This window comes from Neopelma chrysocephalum, unplaced genomic scaffold, assembly GCF_003984885.1.
Source record: "Neopelma chrysocephalum unplaced genomic scaffold, ASM398488v2 Primary Assembly neopelma1_98, whole genome shotgun sequence".
NCBI lineage: Eukaryota > Metazoa > Chordata > Aves > Passeriformes > Pipridae > Neopelma > Neopelma chrysocephalum.
This window is the reverse complement of record NW_020897761.1, coordinates 1,971-26,924: the sequence shown is the minus strand read 5'-3', so window position 1 is coordinate 26,924 and position 24,954 is coordinate 1,971. Positions and strand designations below refer to the sequence as shown.

The window sequence follows — 24,954 nt, the reverse complement described above, 5'->3', positions numbered from 1 at the left end:
AGCTTGTGGACTTATTTCTCCAGTCCTTCCCCCCACCCTGAGAAACGAGTGTAGGTTTTTGTACCAGTTAGTGGACTCTTAGTGCTCTGCTTTGGCCTTCCTGGAAATACCAGGCTTTATCTCCTCCATAGTTCATTGCCTTCAAAAGCTTAATTGCTGAAAATGCTGCAGCTCCTACTTAGCAAAAATGTGAAGAATGTTACACAGAACAAATCAGTTCTGCTTTGCAGATAAGTGGAAAACTTGCACGCTCAGGCAGGATGTGACATAGGTTGAATCTCTGCTCTGTAGGGAAAATAATGTTGGGTGCCAAGGAAGGTTTAATGCAGATGTAACATACTCTTTAGAGGTCACTGTGATGAAATGGTACCTCTCAAGCACTGTGTAGGAATACTTAGGACCACTGTGGGACTAAATATTTGGTAGCATTGACACTTTTGAGGTGAGATCAAGTAGAAGCAAGGAAGCATCTGGAATTTGTCTGTCTTGATTAATCAATTTTAGGTATTTAGATTTATAAAGTTAACTGTAAATCAGAGAGCCTTTTGGAAGCCATCCCTTGGAAATTTGTTATAGCACCTTTGAGTTTCCGATGGACTAGAACTCCTGTTTTGAAATCCCGTGGCAGGAAGAGTGTCTTTGAATTCTCCAACGTTCTGTAAAAGAATACATAGCTCTTGGTGTGATTATAAAAATGTTTGGCTTATTGTGGAGAAAAAAGGGACAGCACAATGTAAGTTGAATGTACAGAATGTGATGGACGGTGAAGGTGTCAGAATGTGGCACGAGCAAGGGCTGCATTGTTTGTGGTGTTTAGCATCAGCCAGAACCTTGACATGGAGTTCCCTCTGGACTTTTTCTAGTGGGAGATCAAAAATTCACCCAGACCTCCGAGTTTTACAAGCACAGAAAGAACCCTGCACTCCCACAATTTCTAAAGGGGGAGATTCAATTTGAAAAAGAATTTAAGAAAACATTTGAATGCATCTACCCCTTTACTATTGTATTTTGGCAGAAAAAAAATACCCTGTAACTCCTTTCCACTCAGTAGCACTAAATGTTGAAATAAACCCTACAGTTTTGGTTTGTTTGGTTTGGATTTTTTTAATTTGGCCCCTGATACAGCCCTTTTTTTCACTCACCTTTGAGGCTTGGTGTCAGGTCTGTTCCTGGGCCCTTTCTGTATTGCCCGGGTTCCTTGCTTGCTGTCTTTTTCCTGCCTGCTCCATCTTGCATTCCAGGCAGTTCTGCTGAGCTGAACAGAAAGGGAAAGTAGTCTTCCCCTCTGTCTTCCTCTCCAGGAAGACCCAGACTGCAGCAGACTCAGAATCAGGTAAACATTACATTACATTCTTCTCTCTGCCTTTAACTGGTGCAGCTCTTTCAACAGAACACCCAGCAGTTACACAGTAAACTGAACACTTCTGCTGTTTGTCTTGTATGCTCTGGGTCAAAATAATTTCATTAGGCTGAGAGAATTCCCTAGGAAGAACGTGGCAGTGTGTGTTTGTTTTTTAAGGTGCTGCAGGTAAGTGGCATGAGTTAGGCTGAAGCAGTGCCCTCGGAGAAGCATAATAGCATCTGCACTTTTGTTTTTAAACACTGCAGGTGAGCAGCATGGTAGGTTCTTTGGATGGCTTGAGGATTATTATGTCTGCTTCCCGTTCTCTTGCTAGAGAAAGAACCTGTTGCATCTTCTGAGTAGATACCCTTAGAGTGCTTTTGTGAGGCAAGGAGTGCCTGAGGACACGCAGGGTAACCTGCCTGGGGTCAGTAAGGAGGGTTCCTGTGTTCCAAACCCCTCCCAGTTACTTAGGGAAAAGATGATCCCTCAGACAATCTGAGAGTTTATTTTTTGGCTTGACATGATATGGGCAATTACAGGAAAAGTGGTCTAATTTCTCCATACTTTCTTTTGCATCAGGTGAAATCCCAGGCGGAGATGAGGAAGACTCCGGTGTCCGAAGCCAGGAAAACACCTGTAACTCAGACTCCAAGTCAGGCCAGCAGTTCCCAGTTCATCCCCATTCATCACCCAGGAGCCTTCCCTCCCCTTCCTAGCCGGCCAGGTAATTTGCCTTGTTCTTTTGGAGTGTGATTTATTGACTGCAAAGAAAATCCTGCAGTAGTGGTTGTTAGAGCCTCTGAAGGTAGGGGCTCTGTTAACGAACGTGGATTTTTATGTTGGGAGTCTTAACAAGTAGTAAGGAATGGGCATATCAGAATAGAAACAAGATAAATAAGATTGTTTATGCTTTGGAATCGAGGTCTGTCATGAAATCTGCCATGTTCTTTCTTGGTTAGTGGGTGTGAGATCAAGAAAGTTCACAGAAGGCTTTTCCTGTCAAAACATGACAAAGGCTTCTGCTCAGGAGGAAGCATTCCCTGTGCTCAGGACTCCATTACAAAAGATCAGTTACACAGCTTTCTTTATAGCTCAGTTTCTTTTGTACTGATGCTCATGTTTCAAGCTGTAATTTGTGTGGTCTGCTGTTGCTGCAGTGCATGTTCCCATTTTGTTGTGGAGTGTTCCTGTCATACCTTGCTGTCCGTGTTTGCTTGTGGAATAGCTGGAAGCTGCATCTTCCCTGCAAGCTGTTGTGTGGAGTTCCTCAATATAAGACAGAGGGACATCTTCCCTGTCCCAAAGTCAGCAAAAAGTCTGGCCTGTGAGACACAGAATTAAAGGTTGCCCTCCAAACCTGGCTTTTCAGTGTGAACTACAGGGAAGGAATTGATCTTGCGGATATGAGGATTTGTTTGCTTACCATCTGTCTCTATCTAAATTAATCCAGAGACTGGTGATCCTCTGGGAGGAGGCAGTAGACTTATTTTATTGATTGCTTCTATTTATTCCTGCAGAAGTTTAGTCCCTGAAAATGTGTTTGAAGGTGAGGGAACTTTGGGGATAATGCATCAAAAACCCCAGACTGGTGAAGAAAAAGGTAGTGGGGGGGAAAGAAAGAGCTGGGAGATGGAGGCAAGGGAGGAGGGGAAACATGACTCTCTGAGGCACTTCCCTGGCTGACTGTTATCAGTGCCTGGAATATTGCAAGAAAACTCCAGAACTCTGAATCCCTGTGTGATCACAGCCATGTACATGCAAAGGTGAGGCAGGACATTACAGTGCATGTCTGCAGACTGATGCCTCCTTTCCTCATAGTCTAAATGAACAGCACAGGAAGAAAAACCCCACTAAATGTTTTCTGGAGGGGAGCTGTCTGCTCTGCCAAATTGCAATTAAAGGTGCATTTTCATCTCTTGCAGGATTTCCACCTCCGACCTATGTCGTCCCCCCTCCTGTGGCTTTCTCCATGAGCACGGGTTACACCTTCCCGGGTGGCGTTTCTGTCCCAGGAACCTTCCTCCAGCCCACAGCTCACTCGCCTGCAGGAAACCAGGTGCAAGGTGGGAAACAGTCCCACATTCCTTACAGCCAGCAACGGCCCTCTGGACCAGGGCCAATGACCCAGGGACCTCAGCAAACACCACCTCCTTCCCAGCAACCCCTCTCATCTTTACCAGCTCAGGCAACAGCACAGTCCGCAAGCCAGTTACAGGTCCAAGCTCTGGCCCAGCAGCAGCAGCAGCAACAGTCCCCCACAAAAGCTGTGCAGGGCCTGGGGAAGAGCCCACCACACCACTCCGGATTCCAGCAGGTAAAATTGACCTGTGCTACGCGCTAAGCTTTGTTTAAAAACAAATGACAGCTTTCAAGACTTGTGTTCCTGGATTACCTTTCAAAATTGTGGTTAAAGAATTTTTTGATTGTGAACTTGTGGGGCAATTTGAAAAGGAGCAGAAGTTTGGTGGGTATGACTGTGTGATGCTGGAGCTGAGAGGAAGGTATGTACTGGAATGGGAATGTGTTTTCTGTCACCCTTTTTCTGTGTGTTTATAGGCAAGGGATGAAGGTGATATTTCTGATCAGGTATTTCTGTCCCAGGCCTTTCTAGTTTTCTTGTGTGAGTGTGAACTTTCACCCATACTCTTCTTTTGGCTAATGGTGCACTGCCAGTTCCCTCACAGCTCTTAGATTTATACTCACTTTGTGCTGGAGAAAAATCTCCCTTCTGGCATGTCTGGACTCGATGGTGAGACTCTCCTGGTGTTCTGGGCAGCTCATACCTCAATAAAGGTTTACTTTATAGGTTTTAGTTTATCAGGTACTGGATTGGAGTAAGGATTATACGTGGCTGTTGGTTTAAAGCTGGACTAGGGAATATTAGATGCTGTCAAGACTGAGCATTTTGGTGAATAATGCAGACATTGCATAAACATTCTGATTTGCTGTCACACATGAGCCAGGCTGACAGTTTGGATGGAGTTAGGCATTCAGGTAACATTAATTGTTCTTCCCTGCTGGTGAAATCCTGTGTCTCTGCCTCAGTATCCGCAGACAGACTCATCGAAGCAGCTCTGGAATCCCCCCCAAGTCCAAGGCTCCCTGGGGAAGATCATGCCTGTAAAGCAGCCCTATTACCTGCAGGCCCAGGACCCTCTCAAATTATTTGAACAGTCATTGCAGCCTCCCGTGATGCAACAGCAACCTCTGGAGAAAAAAATGAAGCCTTTCCCAATGGAGCCATATAACCAGAACCCCTCAGAAGTCAAGGTGCCAGAATATTACTGGGACTCTTCCTATGGCATGGCTGACAACAGGGTGGTGGCCCAGCAGTCGAACATGGACCGCAGGGGAAAGCGGCAAGGAGTCTTCCGCTCAGAGCAGGATGCTGTCTCCAGGATGACCTTTGAGGTAAGATCCAGGCTGCACATGGTGAAAACCAACGAGGCTCTGGGATTCCTGACGACTCTGGGCTTTCCCTGTTTCAGGAATGCCCTGTGGCCCCAAGCAGGTCAATGTGAGCTTATTTAGAAGAGACCTGGGTATCATGGGGTACGTGGGGTTCCAGAAAATAGTGATGAATTCTCCATTTTAGTTGGCTGTGTGTGGGATCAGTCTCTTGAAGATCTGGTTTCAAGTAGGCATAAGTCTTGTTCAGTGTGGATGTGACATTGATCTCTGCACTGTGTCTGACAGGTTTAGAAACATGGCAGCTATTAGTTTTGGGGAAAAATCTTGTCTGGCAACTGATGAAAACCATAAAAACCATCCAAATAATTGCAGTTGAATTATTACTCTTTAGATGAACTCTTAACACCCCTCTAGTGAATTGAACGGCCGAGGCTGCAATAGTCCGATTGAGGCCGGAAATCGAGGCTGGTAGCAGCAGTCTCGTGTTAGATTTTTGTTTGTTTGTTTGTTTTTCCTGAAAATCCCACCACTGAGAGCTGAATTACTTCCTTAGCTGTTAGTTGCACTAATGGAATACTTAGCTTCTCTTCATGCAGTTGTGCTTCATGTTGCTGTTTCTAAAACCAGTAGTCTCTGTTATTTATTATTGGAGTTGTCTGTGAGTGCTCCTGGTGGTGTTTATAAGGAAACCTAAACAGAAGCCTCTTTAAACCTTTTGTTGTGGTGTGCCTCTGTAAATGCTCTCAGGACTTGGAGAAGGTGAGCTGGGATCACTTGGTTCATCCTTCCAAGAGAAAAGCCAGACAATATACAGGAATCTACCCCTACTCTGATACCATGTTGTGGTTTTTAGATGGAAACAGGGTCAAAGCCTTATTCTTGTTCCTGAAAGGGAAACCTTGCCAGCATAGTGCAGTGTGGAGAGAAGCTGTGCCCGTGATGTTTGTGCTCTAAGCATCCCTCACAAAAGCCAAGATGTCCAGTTTGAGCAGCACTTGGCAGGTTTTTTGGCCCAGTGGTCTGGTCAGCTGTATGCTGGTGTAGCAGCCGTCACCAGTGGAAATAAGTCTTGTGGGATTTAAACTCCACTCATAGGGGAAAGAAGATGCAAACATAATTTTACTTGAAACCTAAATTACTCACAGATCAGCTGTAGAATAATTGTAAGATTTCATGTTCCTTGTCCTTGAATGTGGACCCAGGTTCAGTGTGTGGCATGGGTGCAGTGGGAAGCACACGCTGCACTAATTCGGACTCGCTGCCCGTCACTTTGGTGGCGTGACACTGCTCCCTGTGCACGTGAGGCCACGTGCCTGGGGGTGTTTTCTGCTCAGACTTCTCTCTCTGTGTGCCTCAGTACACTTCTGCAATGCCACTTCCTCACCTCACTCTCTGCATGCTGCCTTCTGCCTTCCTCTTGCTGTTCTGTCTCCTGCTCTGGCTTAGCTTCCCCTTGCTGTCTCTGGCTGTTCTTTCTGCCTTCTGTTGTCTCACTGTGCTCATTTCTGTCACTAGGACCCCAAGAGCTCCCCTCTGCTTCCTCCGGACCTGTTAAAGAGTCTGGCTGCCTTGGAGGAGGAGGAAGAGCTGATTTTCTCTAATCCTCCTGATCTTTACCCAGCTCTGCTGGGGCCTCTCGCCTCTCTTCCTGGACGAAGCCTCTTTGTATGTATTTGATGTAATACTGCTGCTTCTCATTCTTAACTGGCATCTCTTTCTTCTGTGAAATGATAAGAAATGTGAAATTCCTTTCTCTCCCCCATCCCTCCTATCCAATTCCCTGCCTCAACCTTGAGCTAGTTTTCCTGGAGGCCCATGATGTGGCTCCTGGGCCAAATCCAGGCCTGCTAATTTCTTCAGAAATCCGAATAACTGGGGTTTTTTTAAGTACAATCCACAGGAGAGATGTTGATGCTTCATTTAATGCACTCAACACTTTTGCAGTTGTAAGGGCTTAGTAACAAAGGGGAAGGGGGGGACACCAGAGGAGTCACCAGAACAAGGGTGTAGTGACAGGACAAGGGGGGGTGGTTTCAAACTGAAAGAGAGCAGGGTTAGATGAGATATTAGGAAGAAATTCTTGGCTGTGGAGGTGCTGAGGCCCTGGCACAGGTTGCCCAGAGAAGCTGTGGCTGCCCCATCCCTGGGAGTGTCCAAGGCCAGGTTGGATGGGGCTTGGAGCAACCTGGGCTAGTGGGAGGTGTCCCTGCCCATGGCAGGGATGGGCTTTAAGGTCCCTTCCAACACAGGCCATACTATGATTCTGTGATTATAATCTGCATATAATAATTCCATAGAGGCAGGGGATGCTGCCCCACTAAATACAGAAGAGATTTCTTCCAAAACAAGATAGCTTTGGAAGAAAATAGCAAGCAATGGGCTAAATAATCAGTAACTCTTATATAAATACAATAATTTTTGACAGACTGAGAGGCTTTTTTTCCTACATTTTTGTATTAAAACATTCCTAGTTCACTAGCTGGAGGGTCTTACAGCTGCTGAATTTATAAATTGCCTCTGAAATTGCAATGTGCCTTTCTAATATGACTACAAGCATGTTCATGAAATCCTACTAACTCAGATTAGTGGCAGTAACAAAGAATTACTTGTGACTCAAAATCTCTGATTAAGTCTATTCCTCAGTTATTTTACCTGCCATCCCAAGGAGCCAGTAGCAAAATAGACACTCATTTCTGTCTCATTAGGTAACTTTGCTAGGAAACTAATGGCTGCTTCATCAGCAGCTTCCTTTGAAGCTCCTACTGTCGTGTCTGCTGACAAATGGAAGGAAATCCTTTGCTGTGCAAGCCGTGTGGATATGCAGAGTGGGAATTTTGTCTGCCTTTTAAAACATGCTTTCAAAGTAATGAGTTGTCACGTTTAAAATCTTAACAAGCTGGGAGCTACTTGCCAAGAAACTGAGGCTGTTTGTCCTAAGTTTATGGGATAAAAGCAAAGATATTCCAGATATTGCGACTGTGTTAAGGACAGAGGGACGCTAGGTCAGGTTTCTGTGGTTTGAATAATAAATTTAAAAACATCTGACATGCTGAGCTGGAGCAAGTGCAAGAGGGCTTTTATTTGGAACGAGACTACAGCTCTTTATTTGGTTCACACACAGTTTTACTCATGGCTTTATTAATTCCATGGCTTGGTGATCCTAAATTTGGTGATGTTCATTGTCCATTAGCCAAGCTTGATAAGTTTTTGTTGGTTTCTGTGTCAATGATAACGGATTCCATTTCTTCCTTAAATACACTTGTTTCAGAGACATTGTTTTTCACTCCTTAATCATAGTTAAAACCAAACAGAAGGCTGAGAAATATGCTGGAAATGACAGCTGTATGAGGGGGGCTGGCACAGATGATGGAAAAGGTCATGGCCCGTAATATCTTTACATGGAACCCCAGGGGAGTTTTGGAACCTCTCTTTTAAACACCTGGGTTGCATTTTTTTTTCTTCCTCTCTACAGTAATTTATAATGGAAATGAGACAGTGCTAAATGACACTTGGACTCTTAAACCTAATTAAAGAAACCACAGCACTTGGCGGGTCTTGCTGTCTAAGAATGTCTGTAGAGCAGGGCTGCTCTCAGAACTGAAAAATACTCTGTCAGTAGCCACGTACAAGTGTCTGGTCACGTCTGAAGGAGTCCTCTGATCACTGGGAAGAATCCCGTCCTATTTGTGCAAGTTTTCACACAACCATAAGGGATTTTTGGCAGGAATCTCCCCTCCAGATGTATCAGGCAGAGTATTAGACTTCGGATTTGAAAAGCTGTCCTGGCAGTGGGGTTTGCCCGAGACTGTCAGCTGTCTTGATTGTTGATTTTTAGATATTAATTACAGTTAGTAGAAAAACTACTGATTCTCTCCACTTGGTAGTTTGCTTCCCCTGTCCTCCAAGGTGCTGGAGCCAAAGTGGATGGAAGGTTTTATATGTGACCAAACCCGCTGTGGCAGTTTCTGACAACGCACCTTGCTCCTGCTTAGTACACTGATCACTAACTGCTCTCTTCCCCTTTTTGGTTTCTGAAGAAGTCCCTGCTGGAAAAACCATCAGAATTGATGTCTCAGTCATCGTCTTTCCTGTCCCTCAGTGGCTTTTCTCTTAATCAGGTAAGTGAGAGTCAAAGTCTGCTGCCATTTGCTGTTTGACCTTGCTGTCAAACCAGTGGAAAACCTGAAAGAAATCCTTATGGAGGCCTAATTTCAGTCTGTATCAACTTTAATCTTTGCCTTTATCAGTTGTCTTCCCAAATTCATTAGCTGTAACTGTGCAGATGTACTGTTGAATCTTGCTGAGTTAATGAGTCCCTTGCTTTTAGTAGAATCATGGAATAGACTGAAAAGGTGCATCTCAGAGTTTTTATTTCCTGAGCAGAGAATGACCTGTTTTCTTCCAGAGAATTGAGCAGGGTCTCAATACAACTTCTCTGAGTACTGGGAATTTAAAGATTTTGTGAAGGCTTTGCAGTCCAGTCAGGAAAAATCAGTCTTGGTTCAGAGTGTGATGGATTTAATGTGATGGATTAAATAAAATAGAGAAGATGGGGCTGTGCAGTGAAAAAGGAGATAGGAAATGTTTTGATCTAGAATTGTTTCCTTTATACATTCTTAGTGTTTGAAATAAATCCAACACCTAAACATTCTGTTTGGGTTTTTTTCAGGAAAGATATCCAAACAACAGCATGTTCAATGAGGTATATGGGAAAAACCTGAATACCAGCACAAAAACAGAAGTTACCCCCTCTGTTGCCCACCAGGAGACTTCACTCTATTCTCTCTTTGAAGGGACTCCATGGTCTCCATCCCTTCCAGCCAGCTCAGGTAATACTGGTGTGGTATTTCTTGTCTAGTGATTTAAGAGGATTTGAGTTAATTCTAAACCGACTGCAAGTTATATGTAACTGGAAATTTAAAAAAAGCAACAAAACCCCAAACCTGCTTGACAAGGTCTCTGAAGGTTTCTGTTTTTCTTTATATATTCTCAGAAATGTGAGGGGATTCTCTAATTAATATCATAAAAGAACCTGGATTTTCATTTAAGTAATTGAGCAGGATAAATGTTGTAGCAGGTGTTAAATCCTGAAATCTCTTTAATTTGATTTCCTGACAGCCCTTTGGGAGTAGGGCTTTAACTCAGACATCCATATACTTTCAGTGTTGCTTTTTCTGGAAAAAGCAGGAAGAACTGGATTTCATAATATAGAGATTTAAAAGGGAAAAAACTGCATGACTGAAGAGTATGGAGGAAAATAAGACAGTTGTGGGTTTTGTTAGGTTTTTTTTTTACTGTTAAGCAGCCTACAAAACACACCAGTTTCTTCATTATTAATTATCTTAAAGGCATAAACCATAACTTTTTTATTCTGATTTTATTCTCACTAAAAATCCAGAAGAGTTTGAGAGGAGGAATTAGTTGAATCTAAGAAATGAGTAGATTTTAGGTAACACCTGCACTGGATGAGATGTTTGATTGCACTGAAACTTTTGCAACCAACCAGGAAAAGCCACTGTGGGTGAAATGGAGGGAGCTGCATAGTGCTTTTATTTTAACAGGTTTTGGGCTCACATGGCTTCAGCTTTCTCTCCCTTCACCTCTTCATTCATTCTGCTCTGCCTGCAGACAGGCTTCATACTCACTCTCCTCTTTTGCTCAGTTTTGGGTTCTGGTCTTTTTAAGACTCACAGAAGTGTAAAACATTCTCAGACTTGGGAGTTTGAGTTGTAAACTTGCGAACTCCTCAAGGTCTAATCTGATTTTTTTTTTATTGGGCCAGCTCTCATGAGGCTTCCTGGGTTTTGTGTTCTTGTAAATTTTTCACTCAGAACTTCAGAATTTGCATTACACTCGTGTAATGGAGGGAATAAAAACTGACCTTCAGCTTTGGAGCAAAGTGAATGATGGCAAAATTTGCAGCAGCACTAAGAAATTAAAAATTGGGAGGCTCTTGCTGTCTCTGCTGACTGTTTTCCTCTCGCCTTGTAATCACCAGATCATTCGACACCAGCCAGCCAATCTCCTCACTCCTCCAACCCCAGCAGCTTGCCAAGCTCCCCTCCTACCCATAACCACAATTCTGTTCCCTTCTCCAACTTCGGACCCATTGGGACTCCAGACAACAGAGACCGGAGAGTCGCAGACCGCTGGAAAACAGATAAGCCAGGCAAGTGCTGGGTTCCAGGCTCCTGCAGAGCCATCAGACACCAGCAGCTGATGGTGTTTGCTTTGCAGTGGGTTTGCCACGTCCCTCTGAACTTGTATTTCTCCCGTTTTTAGCAATGGGAGGGTTTGGTCTGGACTACCTCCCAGCAACATCGTCCTCTTCGGAGAGCAGCTGGCACCAGTCCAGTGCTCCCAGTGGCACCTGGGCAGCCCAAGGCCCTCCCGCCATGGAGGACTCCTCAGCTGTGCTCATGGAGAGCCTGAAGGTAGGTTTGGCTGAAACTGTGCTCAGGATTGGGTCTGTGGGGCCTGAGGATCCAGGGATGGGCATTAGGCTGTTGCAGGTGTCAGAGTTCAGTGTCAGAAGCTGAAGGTTTTTCCTGCAGATTTGCTTATGCAGGCAGTGTGGGAGGTGTCACCAGTGCTGGAAGACATCACAGTTTTCCAGTTCCTGCTCGTTATGAGCGTTTTGTGGATCAAGCCCAGGCTGGCAGAACTGGAAGGAATTATAAGACTTACTTTGACTAGTCTAAAATTAGTAATAGTTAACGTGGGATGAATTTTTATGGTAATGAGGATTCTGTAGGAGTTTAAGGTTCTTCCAGGGAGCCTCCTTTTAGAAGGCCTTCTTTGAAGCCTGGATAACTTTCATGATAAGCCAGGTATGAGTGACAAAGAAGGAGAATATAGCACTCTGTCTCTGCTTTCCCATCTGTCAGAGGGGGGCTGTCTAATGCAGGAGGTGCTAGTGTTGACTCTTTGTTTTTAGTCCATCTGGTCCAGCTCCATGATGCACCCTGGCCCCTCGGCCCTGGAGCAGCTGTTGATGCAGCAGAAGCAGAAGCAGCAACGTGGACAAGGCGCCATGAACCCGCCGCATTGAGACAGAGGAGGCAACCCTTGCAAACGACGGCTCCATAAACCATGGCATGTTGGGTCTGCGGGACTGGCCCACACAGTCCTGAGCAGGTGGCAGCCCTCTCTTCTGTTCCTTGCTGTCAGGAGGGCGTAAGTGCTCCACCGACCCACTGAGTGTGCACAAAACGTCTGCAGTGCAAGCAAACCAACATCAGGAACTCTCCCATCCCCGGGCCCTTTGGAGGGAGAGAGGAACTGCTGTTTGGCTCACTCAGTAACCCGATATCACCGCCTCTCACCTTCTCCATCGTGCATGTCCCCAGCCACATGGGAAGTAAAAGCTGAGAACGAAGGGCAGACGGGAGAAGACAATGAGAACTTCTCGATCCTTATCCCCTCTCTGGGGAGATACAATAGGAATCCATTAATGATTGCTTTGCTGACTGAGAATGTAGTTGAAATTACTCCTAAACATCTTTATTACTATCTCAGTAGTAAGATCACACTGAATTCTTCCGTACACAGACGTGCTTCATAGTCAGTGTGTAGCAATGAAAGCCCCAGTTGCTGCTCTGGTCAGAGGTGGTTGGTGGCGAGGTGGGGCTCTATCTCCTGGGCTAGCGAAGGAGTTTCATGAAGGAGAGTCTGGCACTTGGCACTGCTTCACCCAGAGGCTTTGGCCAGCCCACGGGTGGGTTAGAGACTCCAGCATGAAATGCCCTCCTCTCAGTAGGTGTTTGAGCTATAATGGGTGATGTGGGGCATCGCAGCACTCTGCTGAACAAGCAAGTTAACTGCTATGGGGTTTTAAATTAATGTGTGATTCCTGTACATTTTACTGTAGCATAGTGGCTAGCCCCACAAAGGGCAGGCTAGTCTGTGCATTCACGGCCTGACTCATTTTAATAGGTAGGTAGAAAGCTTTCAATGGTTTTCTTTTTTTGTTTTCGGTTTTGTTTTGTTTTTTGTTTTTGTTTTTTTCTCTCCATCCTCCCATCTTCGCTGAACGCTCGTAGTTTCATTACCACGTGCAACATCTCGCAGAAAATAATCAGGGGTCCAGCAGGGCTGGGTAAATCCGACAGCCAGCCTGGACAGCGTGGAGCGTCCACACCCCCAGCAAGGCACAGGTCAGCTCTGCAGAAACCCGTCCCCCCCCTGCCCCAGCTGCAGCCCCAAGCTTTCAGTTCCAGAAACAAATCCAAGGCACCCATGGACATGCGCGTGTGAACCGCACATGGAAACGGCATAGTGCTGTTCATAGCTGAAAAGGTGCAGAAGGGAAAAGGAAAAAACGTTTTATTTGCTATTTATTAGGGGGAAGGAAGACTGGAAGCTTCGTTAAAGGACAGCGTTTTTGTTAGGTTTCCCAGGGAAGTTATGGAAACAATCTCAATGTCCATTTGCTGTGTTTAGCAGTAGGGGTTTGTGTGATGATTCAGGATCTCTGGGCTGGAATTCACATGCAGAGCAAAGCACACGCAGGAGCTGAAGTGAGACTGGAGTCTGGGCAGCTCCAGAGAACACAAAAAGGGAAGGCGGAGGAGACCCGATACCCCTCGGGGGTAGGAGCAGCTCCCCCACGAGCTCCACCTTAGCAACATCACTGTTCTGTGTTGCATTTCGAAGCTGTATTTCCTTTAACAAGTCCAAAAAGTGAAGTTCCCACCCGGTGGCAATACGGCCCACCCCTGTGTGCTTCCCTCCGGCTCTCCCGGTGTGTGTCCAAGCTGTGCACCCCGGCAGCTGCGACATTCCAGTGTTTGATCCGTCACTGACTCTTGCACCCCAGACGAGCTAACCAGGTTCTCCATCTCACTCCCGGCAGTGCCCGGTCCAGCCGCACCGTTCCACTTGTGCATGAGCGTCCGGCCTCGGGAATGCGTCCGACTGCCCTCCCGCCCTCCAGCACCTGGGGGAGCGAGGCAAGGGGCCCCCAACAGAAACTGGTTTGTGTCGTAAGCTTTTTTTTGTGTTTTTTGTCTGTCTGTGCAAGAACTGCAGCTGCTGAAATCAGCTTTGCCTTTAATTAAACCATGTTCTCTCCATCCAGGTCTGTGTGTAGCATTTATTTCCCCTGTGACTTGGCTGCAGGCCTTTAAAAACACGTTATTTTTCTGAAGGAGCCAGAAGAAGGTTTGAAGTTGATTTTATTTTTAATTATTTTTTTTCCCCTCTTATTTGAAAGAGCCCTAAATAAATCACAGCGATTCTGGCTTGGGCTTGGTGCAGATAATTGGACTGTGGTTTTGTGCTGCCCGTGTAGCGTGTTTTACATACCAAACCAAAAATCTGGGATGGGAGTAGCTTGCAAAGCTCCACTTCAGTTGCAGACTGAACCTGGTAGGGCACAGATCCTTCTGCCATTGACCTGCCTGCAGATCAGGATGTTGGCTGTTTTCTTACTTCCAAATGTGTCACAGAAAACGCCAGAGATGTTCTCGGTTTGAAATGATTGTATTTGGTTGTTGATTGTATCCAGGCAGCTCTTCAGAATAAGTTCCTTCAGAAATAAATATGATATTTAGGTCATTGGCTCAGTGGGGTTGTCCAGGACCTGTGTGATAGAATCCAAAGTGGAGAAACTGCTGCCTTTGCTTTGGAGCAAAGCTCTGAGATTGCACGCAGTGTGTTTCTAAGTCATGGTCTCTTCTGACTGATCAGAAAAAGCTTTAAGACACGATGGTGAAAAAAGTGTCCACTTTTATTGGTGGGGGTTGTAAAGTCCCTGTGAATTTGAATTGTGAGTTGGAGCAGGGTGAAGCTGTGTGGTGCCTCCTAAGCTCTTGGGGTTGGCAGTAATGTTTTAAGGAAGCAAATGCTGGTCTGTAGCTTCCTGAATGTCACATCCGTTTTTGGATCTGCTGACAGGGCTGTAACTGCGGATGGCACTGCCCTCTCGTGGGTTTTCCCAGCTCCTGGCACGTCTGTGTAAAAGCTTTGTTAAGGATAGGGCAGGTGGGACAGGGCAAGTCACTTGGCAAGCACAGGATTTAGGAATTCCTAACAGGAAGACAATTAGCAACTTCTTAACAAGTACCTGTTTCAGAGAACAACGCAAAAGGTAAAAGAAAATATAAAGCTTTTAATACAAGTAGCAATAATATAACTTCATAATGAAGTTCATTTTCAGATGCAGGGATTAATATGGAAACTTCTTAATGGCAACAGTTGAATTCTTAATTTTTTTCCACGATTTTAAGCTCGTCTGAAGTCACTTCTCTGGGTCTTCAGTGCTGAACGAACGCGGATGGGAAGATGCCAGTCTTCCCGTTGCACTGGCCCTCTAACCAGTCTTCATTCACTGGAAGAGAACATTGACACAGTTTTTGTCACCCCAGGGATGTAGAGGAACATAATCACCTCCATGTGCTCCAGACAGGCCTGAGATCACCATTTTAAGGTGCTTCTGCTGATAAGTCTTTGAGCCACGCTAGAGCCTGGTAGGGAGGGGAATGTGGAGGAAAGGGGATGAGAAGGAACTAGGAAGAGAGCAAAGCTACAAGGTAAGAAGGAATGCCAAATGGAGGTGGGAAATCAGATCAAAACATGGACCAAGGGCCTTGGAAACTGCCTTGAGTGGAAACAAGGTGAGTGTGGAGAGCAAGGAAATGATCTGATACCTTGGGCTGTCCTCTTCAAAATAAAACTAAATTGTATTTTCACCTGTTTTCCAAGTTCACATAAAAAGGCCAAAACAAACCCCCAAAGCCTCTGCTACCCTTGGTTTGAGTAAAGCCTGGGAGCTCTGAAAATCTTGCTGTGGGGGAACCAAATGAGGTGAAAACTACCTTTCTAATGGGAAATATTTAGCTCAGCAGTGAAGGGGAGAGTAGGATTTTGGGGTTGGGGGAGTCATCAGTGCTGTATGGTGCAAAAACTAACCTGTAAAATCATAGAGGGGAGACTGATTACTTGTGTACTGCTGCTAAAGCTCTGTCAGCCACCACAATTACTGACAGAGCTACAACTAGCAAGGTATCACAACTTTTTTGCCTTCAAAACTTATTCCTGATGTCTTGATTTCACTCAGAGGCCCCATTAAGGAGGGAAACATGTCCTGTGTATATAATTCTTCAGCTGATAGGGGCTTACCAGCAGCTTTTGCTGAAGCAGTGGCTTTGTCCCCTCTGCTGTGTGTTCTGCACAGGCTTGAAAGGATCCAGCTCAAACATATGTACTAGATCTTGCTGAGATTGTCTCTGTTTAGACCTCAGTTCTCATAGAAGCACTAAAGACTAATATTTAACAGGATTCAGGCTAATGGAAGATTGTACCCTTAAAAAGAAAAGCAGACAGGAAAAGGTGCCATGTGAGAGGAATGGGAGCAAGAGCTGCAGCCAAAATGAGGCATCTCCTTGGAAAAATCCACTGCGAACAGTAAACTTAAACACAGCTCAGGTGGAACTCCTGTCTTAAATGTTTGGGGAAGGGGGTGGCAGAAACAGGACTGCGGTGAAAACGTGTTGGAAGTGTGCGTGACACAGATGCGTGGATGGGAAGTTCACACTAGAGCTGGAGGTGCTCTGCTGCTGCCACACTAGCCTTGCTCTCAGCAGAGCTGACAGGTCCCTCCCCTCCCCTGTCACAGGAGGAGCACGATTACCTTTGGATAAAACCAGGATCACATCTCCAGCCTGAAACTCCAGGTCTTCAGGTTGGGTGGCTTCATAATTGTACTGTGCTACAACTCGGGTTGGTCCCGTCTCCTCCGGCGTTGCCTCCTGTGGAGACTCCTCTGGCTCGCTGTCTGGTAAAAACCCCTCTCCCTAGGGCAGGGAACAAGCTGGTAAGGACACACACCCTTTGGGTTCTCCTTTTTCTTTGTACCAAAGCAAGAGAGACAAGCTCTGCTTCTCCTCCTCACCCCTCTTTGCTCCTCTGCCTTTCAGGAGGGTGCTGGCTTGCGCTGGAAGCCACAAGCCTGCACTCGTGGCAAGGAAAGCAAAGGCAGGAGGGGGAAGAAAAGGTGGCTGCCACCTGTAGCTGTCACTGACCTCCGTGAGGTCACACCAGACTGTGAGGCAGTTGCCCTTGCTCTGGCTCCAAGCTGCATCCAGGTTCTTCGCAGTCAGAGTCACCAGCTCTTGGCTCTCCGCAGGCTTGTACCTGGCGTGCAGGGATGGGGGTGAGGGTGGGAGCCCTGGGAACACGGCTCTGGCTCCCTGCCACGGGCAGGGCCTCACCTCAGCTCTGTGTGCTGGGGCTGCAGCTCCAGCTTCTTGCAAACCAGGTCCAGGAGCTCCGTGTAGGAGAGGTGTGGCTCGGCCCTCAGGGCAACCGTGTACTTGTAATGCACCTTGAGGACACAGGGGCTGGGGGTGGGTGGTTCGGCCTCCTGCGGGCAATAAAGGAGTTGGCACCTTGTGTGGCTTGGCAAGGGAAGGGAGAGGGACTGGGATGTTGAAACTGTGGTTGGTCAGATTGTGCCACATTGTCTGGTTGGCAGCCCCTGGAGAGAGCCCAGTAACACATGAGACACTTGGCACCGAATTGTGGCTTTGGGGTGACCAAATTCAAGCTCTGTCCACCCTCCAACCCCCTCATTCTTTTTTTCGAGTTGGGAATGTTTTGTTTTCCCATCTCTCTCCCCAGCATGACCTTCTGATGCACTGACCCTGCCCAGGAGTGTTTGCATTCCAGCCAAACTCCTATTTCTCCCTTCTCAAGTGCCTCAGGTCAATTAAGATGTTGCAACTGCACCAGGTTAACTAAGATGAGAGTCCCAAAAAGCAGCTCTAGTTGTCTGGTAAATGCAGGTTTGTGGCACCAACAGGACCGTGGGGTCTGCATTCACAGGATGTTACCTTTGCTGTGTCTCTTGGCTGCGTCACAGGATCAGGAATGTGGTCTGTGGAGGAGGAAAGAGGTGGCTCAGCAGGTGGAATGGGATAAGCGTTGCTGCTCTGTGCCTAAATACGTGGCCAGATCTCCTGCAGCAACACCAACCAACCCTGGGGCCAGCAGTGGTCCCTTGAATGGACCTGCAGCTGCCACAATGGGCTTCATCCATAAGCAGAGGTTTGGGCTCTGTGCCTTCCCTCTTGCAGGGATGGGAGCTTTAGGGGTGGGATGTCTTTCCTGGGTGGATTTTTAAAAGATAAACACAAGCTGCTGGTTTTAGTGTCTTTTCTCTTAAAATTTCCCTAGATCCACTGTGAAAACTGAAGGCAGTCCCTGTCCTTCACTGGGGCTGTAAAGCTAAATTTAGACCTCCAGGCAGGGTGATTTCATGCAGGTTTGTTGAAGCCTTTTCACGAGGATTTGGTCTACATTTTGGCAGTGCTGTGACATGACTGTGCTCCTTATGGGAAGAGACAACTACGCTGTTGAACGTGGTCCCACTAATTGATCTGAGATGGCTTTTGATGGCCTAAAGGTGGCCTTTGGGGTTGTTGGATCTATGAGCTTTTTGTTCTTAGCTCTATGAGCCACAGCCACCTTCTGTGTCAACTTTACCCCTGGACTGCCTATGAGGCTGCTCTGCTTGGGACACAAGCCCTGTCCTGTCGATAGTCATCCTTTGATCCACCTTTTTCCATGACCAGCTGGCTCAGGCCTACCTCAGAGCATGGGGCTGGCAACTGGTTCTTCACATATTCCTGGTTTTTTTGGCAGGTTGGCCAGACTGAACTGCACCAGGTTAACACCCGGGTGGTACAGTCTCTGCACAGTGGTATTTTCTACCCCAAAAGGGTTTTTCCTGCAGCAATGTGGAGCTCACAGCTCAGCCACAGACCTGTGACACTGCGTGATTTTTCAAGAGAGGGCAGTTTGTGGTGCATCCTCCCAGCTCTTGGCTCTGAACAGCCATTTCAGACTGCAGCAGTGACATTCAGCTTCCCAGCGTGCTGAACCAACTGTGCTGGGGGCAATGTGGTGACCCTGGTGCCACCATCTCTGCCCCAGGCCTGGAATGTGGGACCACTGGCTCATATTGCCCAGGAATCCCCTTCCCAGGGCAACCAGAGCTCCTGCAAGCCCAGCCCTGCTCAGGGCAGCAAGAAAACCATCGTGGGTGCCCTGCTTGAAGGAGATGCCTGTAAGGAGCCTTCTATTCCAGCTGCTTTCTTGCCCCATTCCTACCCCCAGGCCCTTCTTCTCACTAGTCACTGTGCTAATTAAGAGCACAGAGGGACTTGCTTTTCTCACATATTCATGGGCACTGTTTTACTCCATCCTCAGCACTGCAGTTGCTGTCTTTGCCTCCTGCTCTAATGTCTCCCAACCCTTGGCTGCAAATGGGGCTGGGAGCAAGACAGAGATGAGCCTTAGCCTTGGTCTCAAAGGGTCAGGACATGGCACAGAGGAAACCCCCTCAAACCTGCTGCTGGGGTCCCCCATCCCTTCAGCTCCCCCCTCTGACCTGGCACCGGCCGCCGCGGCTTCTCTGGCACCGTGGAGGTGGGTGACTCGGGCATCTCGTCCTCCACAGGGGTTTCTTCCTGTGCCAGTGGAAAGAAGGCAGTGCTGTCAATCCCACTCCTCCTGGGGTGCTGCTGCCTTGTGCAGCCCCCCCTCCAACCAGCTGTTTTCCCAAAGTTTCTTTGGGGTCTTGAACTGTGGTGGGGTGACTTCGCTACCCTTTAACTCTCCAGCATTGCCAACTGCTACCCAGGGTGCCACCAACAGGATTTTGCAGATCTCTGAGCTCAAGTTAAGGTGACCATGAGCCAGAAGAACCAACCCCACCATCGTGAGGGGGAGAGAATCACAGGTATGGATCCTGCTGGGAGGTGGGTGGTGGGTGAATGTGTGGGGATCTGCCCTCCCAGGACACCATCTCCTCCTGGGCCTCCTCACCTGGATATACAGCTTGTTCTGGAGCTCCACAGGCTCAAGGAAGTTGCAGGGGACGATCCCTTTCTGCAGGGGGAGGAGAAATGAGTGGTGACTGCTGAGCAACTCACTGCTGGAGGACACAACCAATCGTATCCTCACCCTCCCCTGCATCCAGGAGAGTTCCTGGGGCTACAATTCTAGTTTCTGCAGGTTGGATGGGTTTCACTGAGCCCTGTGGCCTAAGCCAGGGAGGGCATAAGGGACCTAAATCAGAAACCCTTTTAGTTGCTCTGGGCAAGGCTTTGCCTCCACAGAACCTCACCACATCCACCCCACTGCCTGCCCTGCTGCCAGCACACTCCTGGTACCTTTCCATTGAACATCACTGTAGCCCAGTTGTCCTTCTCTTTCTTCAGGACAAAGACAATGTTTCCTGGCAGGACCTGCAGTTCCTCAGCGGTCTCAGGGATGAACTCATACATGACACGGTGTGGCTGCCCTTGGAGGGCCCTGGGTGTGGGAGCAGTGGACGGGTCAGGAATGCTGGCAATGCTGTTATTTTCCTCTGTAGGGATAATCCAGACTTCTGCCTCCTTGTTTCTACCATCCATTCCTCATCCCCCTTGAATTTGGATGCTGGATGCTCAGCCACGGTGGTGCAGGATGGGGTTGTGCCTGGCTGTGTGGGTTAAGCAGCATCGTCCATCCTTCATCCAACTTACCTGAGGATTTCTGGGGTCTTGGGCCTGGGTGGAGGACCAGAGGTCTGCCAACAGGAAGAAGAAAAGGAAAATCAGCAGTAATCTGGAAGATTTTGATTGCTTTGCAGGAATATTCTGCAGCCTTCTACCACGCCATCACCCCAACACCTTCCTCCCTGTGCTGGTGCCTTAAGTGCCGTGAGGAATATCACTGGCTTTGTTCCTTCTAAGGAGTTGTTTTCAAATTCTTCCACCTGCAATTGGTTTTCAGAGGCACAATCCTCTTTCCAGCTCGTGACTGTAGTTTCAGCTCAAAGAGGGTTGAGATGTCAACCCCTGACTGCACTGAGAAGGTGTCGTTTATCTTGCGCAACGGTGCAGCAGTGGCTGCGCTTCCCCGTGTTCCCTCAAAAAGCTCCTGTAAAAATTCTCAGACACCTTTAGAGATGGGAAGATGCTGCTACACCGTCTGGAGAATGGCACGGGAAATGCGAAGGGCTTTGGGAACAGGGAGGAGGATGGAAAGGGAGAGCAGAACTGCCCACTCAAGCTTAGGCAGAGGATCCCTAATGAATCCTTCGTGGAGGCTCAGAGACTGCTCCCTGCTGAAAGCTGTCACCCCACAGCGATGGTGGGGGCAGAGGATGTGCCACCAGGCCACCACTTCCCCATTCAGGGAGCCAGCTTAACCTCAGCCATGGAGGTGGGTGAGCTTCCTGATGATGGAGGCAGCAGCTGATCTGTGGGGGCAGCGCCTGCCTCCTCCCTGTGGCAGTGGCAGAGAGTTCACAGTGGTTGCTGATGGTGCTGTTTGCTCCCCACCACAGGCCAGAGCCCTTGGAAGCTGTGGGATGACATCCACCTCCACATCCTCCTGGACTTTTCACTGATTCATAGCCTTACTTGTGGCTGGAGGGGAGCAAATCCTGAGAAATCGTCCTTGTCCACCACAGATGCCACCACCTAGAGCCAAAGACAGACAAATAGTGACTTGGTGCTTGTAGACCTCTGATGTCCCCCCTCTTCCTTTGTTGTTGGCCAAGCCAAGCGCCTCAGGATGCTTCAGGCTCAGGAGGGACTGTGACTTTAGGCTAAGCATCTTGGACTACAGGCTGAGTGCTTCTGGCAGCAAAGCTCCCCTCAGTGAGGTGAGTTCTGCACTCAGCCTCGCTGACACTGTGCTTTGAGACCTGAGCCCAAGGGTGATATCCCAGTGACTGGGTTTGGCACACTCACGGGAGAAAAGCTTGCTTCCTTATCTGAGATGAAAAGCCCTTCTCAAACAGAGCAGGGGAAGAACTGGAGGTTGTTTGTGGGTGTCAGATGCAAAATAGCTTCTTTCCCCCACCCCTGAAAATATCGTGGCTTGAGTCAAAGTTCCAGTGGGTTCTTTCCAGCTCATTGTTGGCTGTCCCTCGTGTCTCACTAAGGAGACAGAGTGGAAATAGGCCATGCTCTGCAGGAACATGCTTTTAGCTCCTCTGTTCTTGCAGAGTCCCTGTTCCCCATGTGTCCCATCCCTCTCTCCACGCCTGGGGGGATCCCAGAGGCACGGACCAGCTCCGTATCTCTGGCTGCCCACCAGGCAGCAGACAGCAGCTCAGAGGGGTGGTGAGAGGGCAGACAGCAGCTCTCCTCAGCCCATAGGCTTGGTCTAGATAAATATATTTCTTTCTTACCATTGCCTTCCCCAGGTAGTCCTTCTTCTCCAGCTGAGCCACTTGCTTTTCATTTGGCCTGAACAGCTTCCCCACAGGAATGGCCACCAGCTCACAGAGCTTCTGCTTCTGTAGCACAGGGGAGTCATGGAGTCTTTGGCAGAGAGAGCAGGGACTGCTGAATGTCCCCTTTTGCCTCTGGGGTTTGGGTCCCGCTCCATAAAGTCAAACCACTCTGTGACAGCCTGACCCCAGCCCTGACACGGTCCATTGAACCCAATCTTCCCATCTCTGCCTTCCCAGTGACCCAAAGCTTTTCCCACGGACTCGTGTCTCTCTATGATGCCCATTCCCACTGTGCTTTTCTCCTGCTAAAAGGTGACTGAGATTTTCCTGCCTGAGGGGCTGCTGAGACAGAATACAGCTGTAAGACCTGCTCCTCCCTACCAGGATGGCTTCCATTGCCCTGTCAATCTTGTTGTGCTGGGGCTCGCTCTTCATGCTCATGGCCAGAGTCAGGTGCTCCTCAGCCTTCCCCCAGTTCTCCGCCGTGGCGAACACCAGCGCGATGTTGCAGAGAATCTGCCGGAGGGAGGGGGGCAAGGAAACCAGCTATGGGAGCAGCCAGACCAGGAGGGAAGCACAGGAGAGGGTGGTGGCATTGCACCAGCTTGCTCGTTTTTTGCAAGGCACAAAGAGAGCCTGGCTGTCTTCTTAGATTTCTTGTGCTGGAGATCAGACTTTTGGGATCAAAACTCACCTCGCAAGCAAAGAGCCTGTAGCGCAGCCCCAGGATCTTGTAGTCAATGAGCCGGTTGCCTCGCAGCTGGGCCAGCGCCTCTTTGAAATCCTCAATGGCCTTTTCATTGCTGTGGAGGAGAGGATAAGGGTGTCACCAGGTTGTGGTGGCAACCCGCCTGCCTCCAAGCCTATGCCCAAACTTGTGGGAGTTCAGTTGGCTCTCTCCTTGCAGTGTTTCAGACACCCCAGGGAAGGGGAGATGATCCAAGGCTGGTGTTAATCCCAGGACTGCAGTGCTGAAGAACAGGAGTCTGTTTGACCTCAAGGGGTTCCAGTTTGGCCCTTGAGGTACCAATCTGCCTGGGGCCATTCTGAGCTGAAGGCAACTGTCTCCACAAGCAGCAAAAGTTAAACTTTAAACCCTTCCACTCACTTCTGCCTCCGGTAAAACACGGTCCCCCGCTGGAAATAAGCCACTGCCAGGTGCTTGTCGCAGCCGATGCTCCGGGTGAATGCCTGCACGGGGGTAGGAGGGGGACAAAAAGGGGGTAAAAGGGGACACCTTTAGAAAACTGGAGGCGTAGAGCAGTTGTACCTGTCCTCCTTTAGCTGAGTGGCCTCGGCTGGGCTCTGTGGGTTGTCTCCCTGCAGCGATGGGCATTGGGTGGGGGAGCCCGCGTCAGGCTCCCGGGTTTTTTTGAGCAGCGAGCCGTGGGCTGCCGCTGCTGCCTCCCCTCTGATTCACGGGGAAAACAGGTTCAGCAGGAACAGCCCAGGGCTGTCTCCCTTCCTCGCAGATTTAAAAGTCCCCAAATCTTTCCCTTTAGGCCATGACCCTCAGTTCCTCCCTTCCCCACAGCGTCCACGTGTCTGGCAGGTCCAACAAGTGATTAGGATTAGCAGCGCTTTGGGCTGTACTTTACCTCCTCCGCCTCCGCCAGCCTCCCCAGGACGAGGTGGATGCAGCCGATGTTAAAGCAGATTTTGGCAGGGGGGTTCTGGACGGCTGTGAAGGCGTCCAGGGCAGCGCTCCACTCCTTCCTGTCTGCTGCACACACCCCTTCTTGCCACAGCCGGATCGTCTCCACCAGGGACATGGCGTGGTGGGAGCAGGGTGTGGGATCCCCGGCTGTGTCGTGGCTCTCGTCCTTCTCCTCGTCCTTCCTCGTGGCTCTGCTCAGCTTCTCTGTGTCTCCCTTCTGCCTGTACTTCTGCCTTCCCCTTGCCCGTGTCGCAAACCTGGCAGGAAGTGGCTTCACTGCATCACAGCCCCGGGATGGGGAAGTGGGGCAGAGGCTGCTCCTGATGCAGAGGACTTTTCGTGGGGTGCACCCCTGGTCCTCTCTGGCAGCTGCTCCTCATCTCCCCGGGTTTGGCTTCTCTGGCTTTTCCATGAAAAGCCATAGATTTTGTCAGCGAGGTGGTTCATCGGGTCAGCTTTTGGATTGCAAAGGCGCAGGGCAGTGCCCAGCTGAGCCCCTGGAGCCCTCCAAGGAGCTCGTTGCTAAATGGTTCCCCCAGGCAACCGCTGGCAGGCTGCCTGCCCAGCTGGAGAGGTGAAGCACAGCCTAAGGCACCGCCTGGGAAACCTTCGGTCCTTCCCACCCCCCCACCGTGTTGCCTCAGTGTGGAATTCTACTGCTGGGGGGATGTGGAGCTGCCCACGGATGGGGTTTCTTGCGGCTGTGCTGTGTCCTGACAGCAGTGAGAACTCCTGGTCAGCCCAACATCACTTCTGTCCAGGTATTTTTTGGCCAGTGGAGCATAACCTGGCTCTGGAGCGCTGCTGGGAGCACAGGGACACACAGAGCATGTGACCAGTGGGGATGGCAGGAGTCTGACCTGCTGCTGACTCAGAGGTTTGGAGCTGAGGGCTCCACACGTGGCTTTCAAGTATTTTTGGAAGTACTTTGCCGCTGCCACATCTATTAGCGATGAGATGTGATGTGTATTTTGCAAGAGCTTAAAATATGTCAGCAAGACTCTGCCCTTGTGCCTTTACCCGAACTTCCTCAGCAAATTACAGAACTCCAGCAGTGGGAGGGAGGCTGAGGAGGAGACTTCTGAGTCCTGCTTTGGGAGAAACCTGTGGCCCTGAGCAAGGAGTTGGGTTTTAATCCAAAGTAGGACTGAGCACAGCCCTGAGCCTGGGGCTCTCTCATTCTCCAGCTGTATGTGCGCCCTCAGCATCCCACTGTACCCACCTGGCTCCCATGGGCTTCCCACGGGAGCATGGAGGAGGCTCTGTGACCTCTGGAAAAGCAGAGGGAAATGCAAACACTTCATGATG

General features: G+C 48.7%; 2 protein-coding genes across 8 annotated transcripts in view; one reads left to right on the top strand and one right to left on the bottom strand.

Moving 5' to 3' along the window:
• SMG7 (SMG7, nonsense mediated mRNA decay factor) overlaps positions 1 to 13,830 on the top strand; it is a 50,770-nt gene extending 36,940 nt beyond the window's left edge. For 2 of the 6 annotated variants that reach the window (XM_027694741.1, XM_027694742.1), the window contains 9 exons: positions 1,925 to 2,069; positions 3,268 to 3,659; positions 4,391 to 4,756; positions 6,272 to 6,421; positions 8,794 to 8,874; positions 9,426 to 9,585; positions 10,755 to 10,925; positions 11,039 to 11,190; positions 11,694 to 11,807. In XM_027694741.1, coding sequence (XP_027550542.1) covers positions 1,925 to 2,069; positions 3,268 to 3,659; positions 4,391 to 4,756; positions 6,272 to 6,421; positions 8,794 to 8,874; positions 9,426 to 9,585; positions 10,755 to 10,925; positions 11,039 to 11,190; positions 11,694 to 11,807 — 1,731 coding nt within the window. Of the gene's footprint in view, positions 1 to 1,924; positions 2,070 to 3,267; positions 3,660 to 4,390; positions 4,757 to 6,271; positions 6,422 to 8,793; positions 8,875 to 9,425; positions 9,586 to 10,754; positions 10,926 to 11,038; positions 11,191 to 11,693 lie in introns of all 6 variants that reach the window. The other 4 variants (XM_027694743.1, XM_027694740.1, XM_027694744.1 and 1 more) reach the window with 4 other exon arrangements.
• Positions 13,831 to 14,847: 1,017 nt separating this feature from the next.
• On the bottom strand, positions 14,848 to 23,893 carry NCF2 (neutrophil cytosolic factor 2). Of its 2 annotated transcripts, XM_027694747.1 has the most exons (15): positions 23,588 to 23,893; positions 23,098 to 23,180; positions 22,684 to 22,792; positions 22,371 to 22,505; positions 21,945 to 22,052; positions 21,169 to 21,228; positions 20,287 to 20,330; positions 19,933 to 20,074; positions 19,586 to 19,648; positions 19,149 to 19,227; positions 17,590 to 17,633; positions 16,969 to 17,120; positions 16,780 to 16,891; positions 16,389 to 16,551; positions 14,848 to 15,086 (listed from the first exon to the last, which is right to left on the bottom strand). In XM_027694747.1, exons 1-15 carry the CDS (start codon positions 23,759 to 23,761, stop codon positions 15,013 to 15,015), a joined length of 1,542 nt encoding a protein of 513 aa, XP_027550548.1. In that variant the 5' UTR covers positions 23,762 to 23,893; the 3' UTR covers positions 14,848 to 15,012. The 2 variants fall into 2 exon arrangements, with proteins under 2 accessions (XP_027550548.1, XP_027550547.1); XM_027694746.1 differs by lacking the exons at positions 14,848 to 15,086; positions 17,590 to 17,633 and having other exon boundaries at positions 16,436 to 16,551; positions 23,588 to 23,874.
• Positions 23,894 to 24,954: the final 1,061 nt, after the last annotated feature.

Excerpts from the sequence above, each read along its gene's own strand:
- NCF2 (XM_027694747.1), bottom strand. The coding sequence starts at position 23,761 with ATGTCCCTGGTGGAGACGATCCGGCTGTGGCAAGAAGGGGTGTGTGCA. Across the intron at positions 23,181-23,587 it reads GGCTGGCGGAGGCGGAGGAG|GCATTCACCCGGAGCATCGG; the intron begins GTAAAGTACAGC and ends ACCCCCGTGCAG. Across the intron at positions 17,634-19,148 it reads GCCGCGGCGGCCGGTGCCAG|ACCACATTCCTGATCCTGTG; the intron begins GTCAGAGGGGGG and ends CCTCCTCCACAG.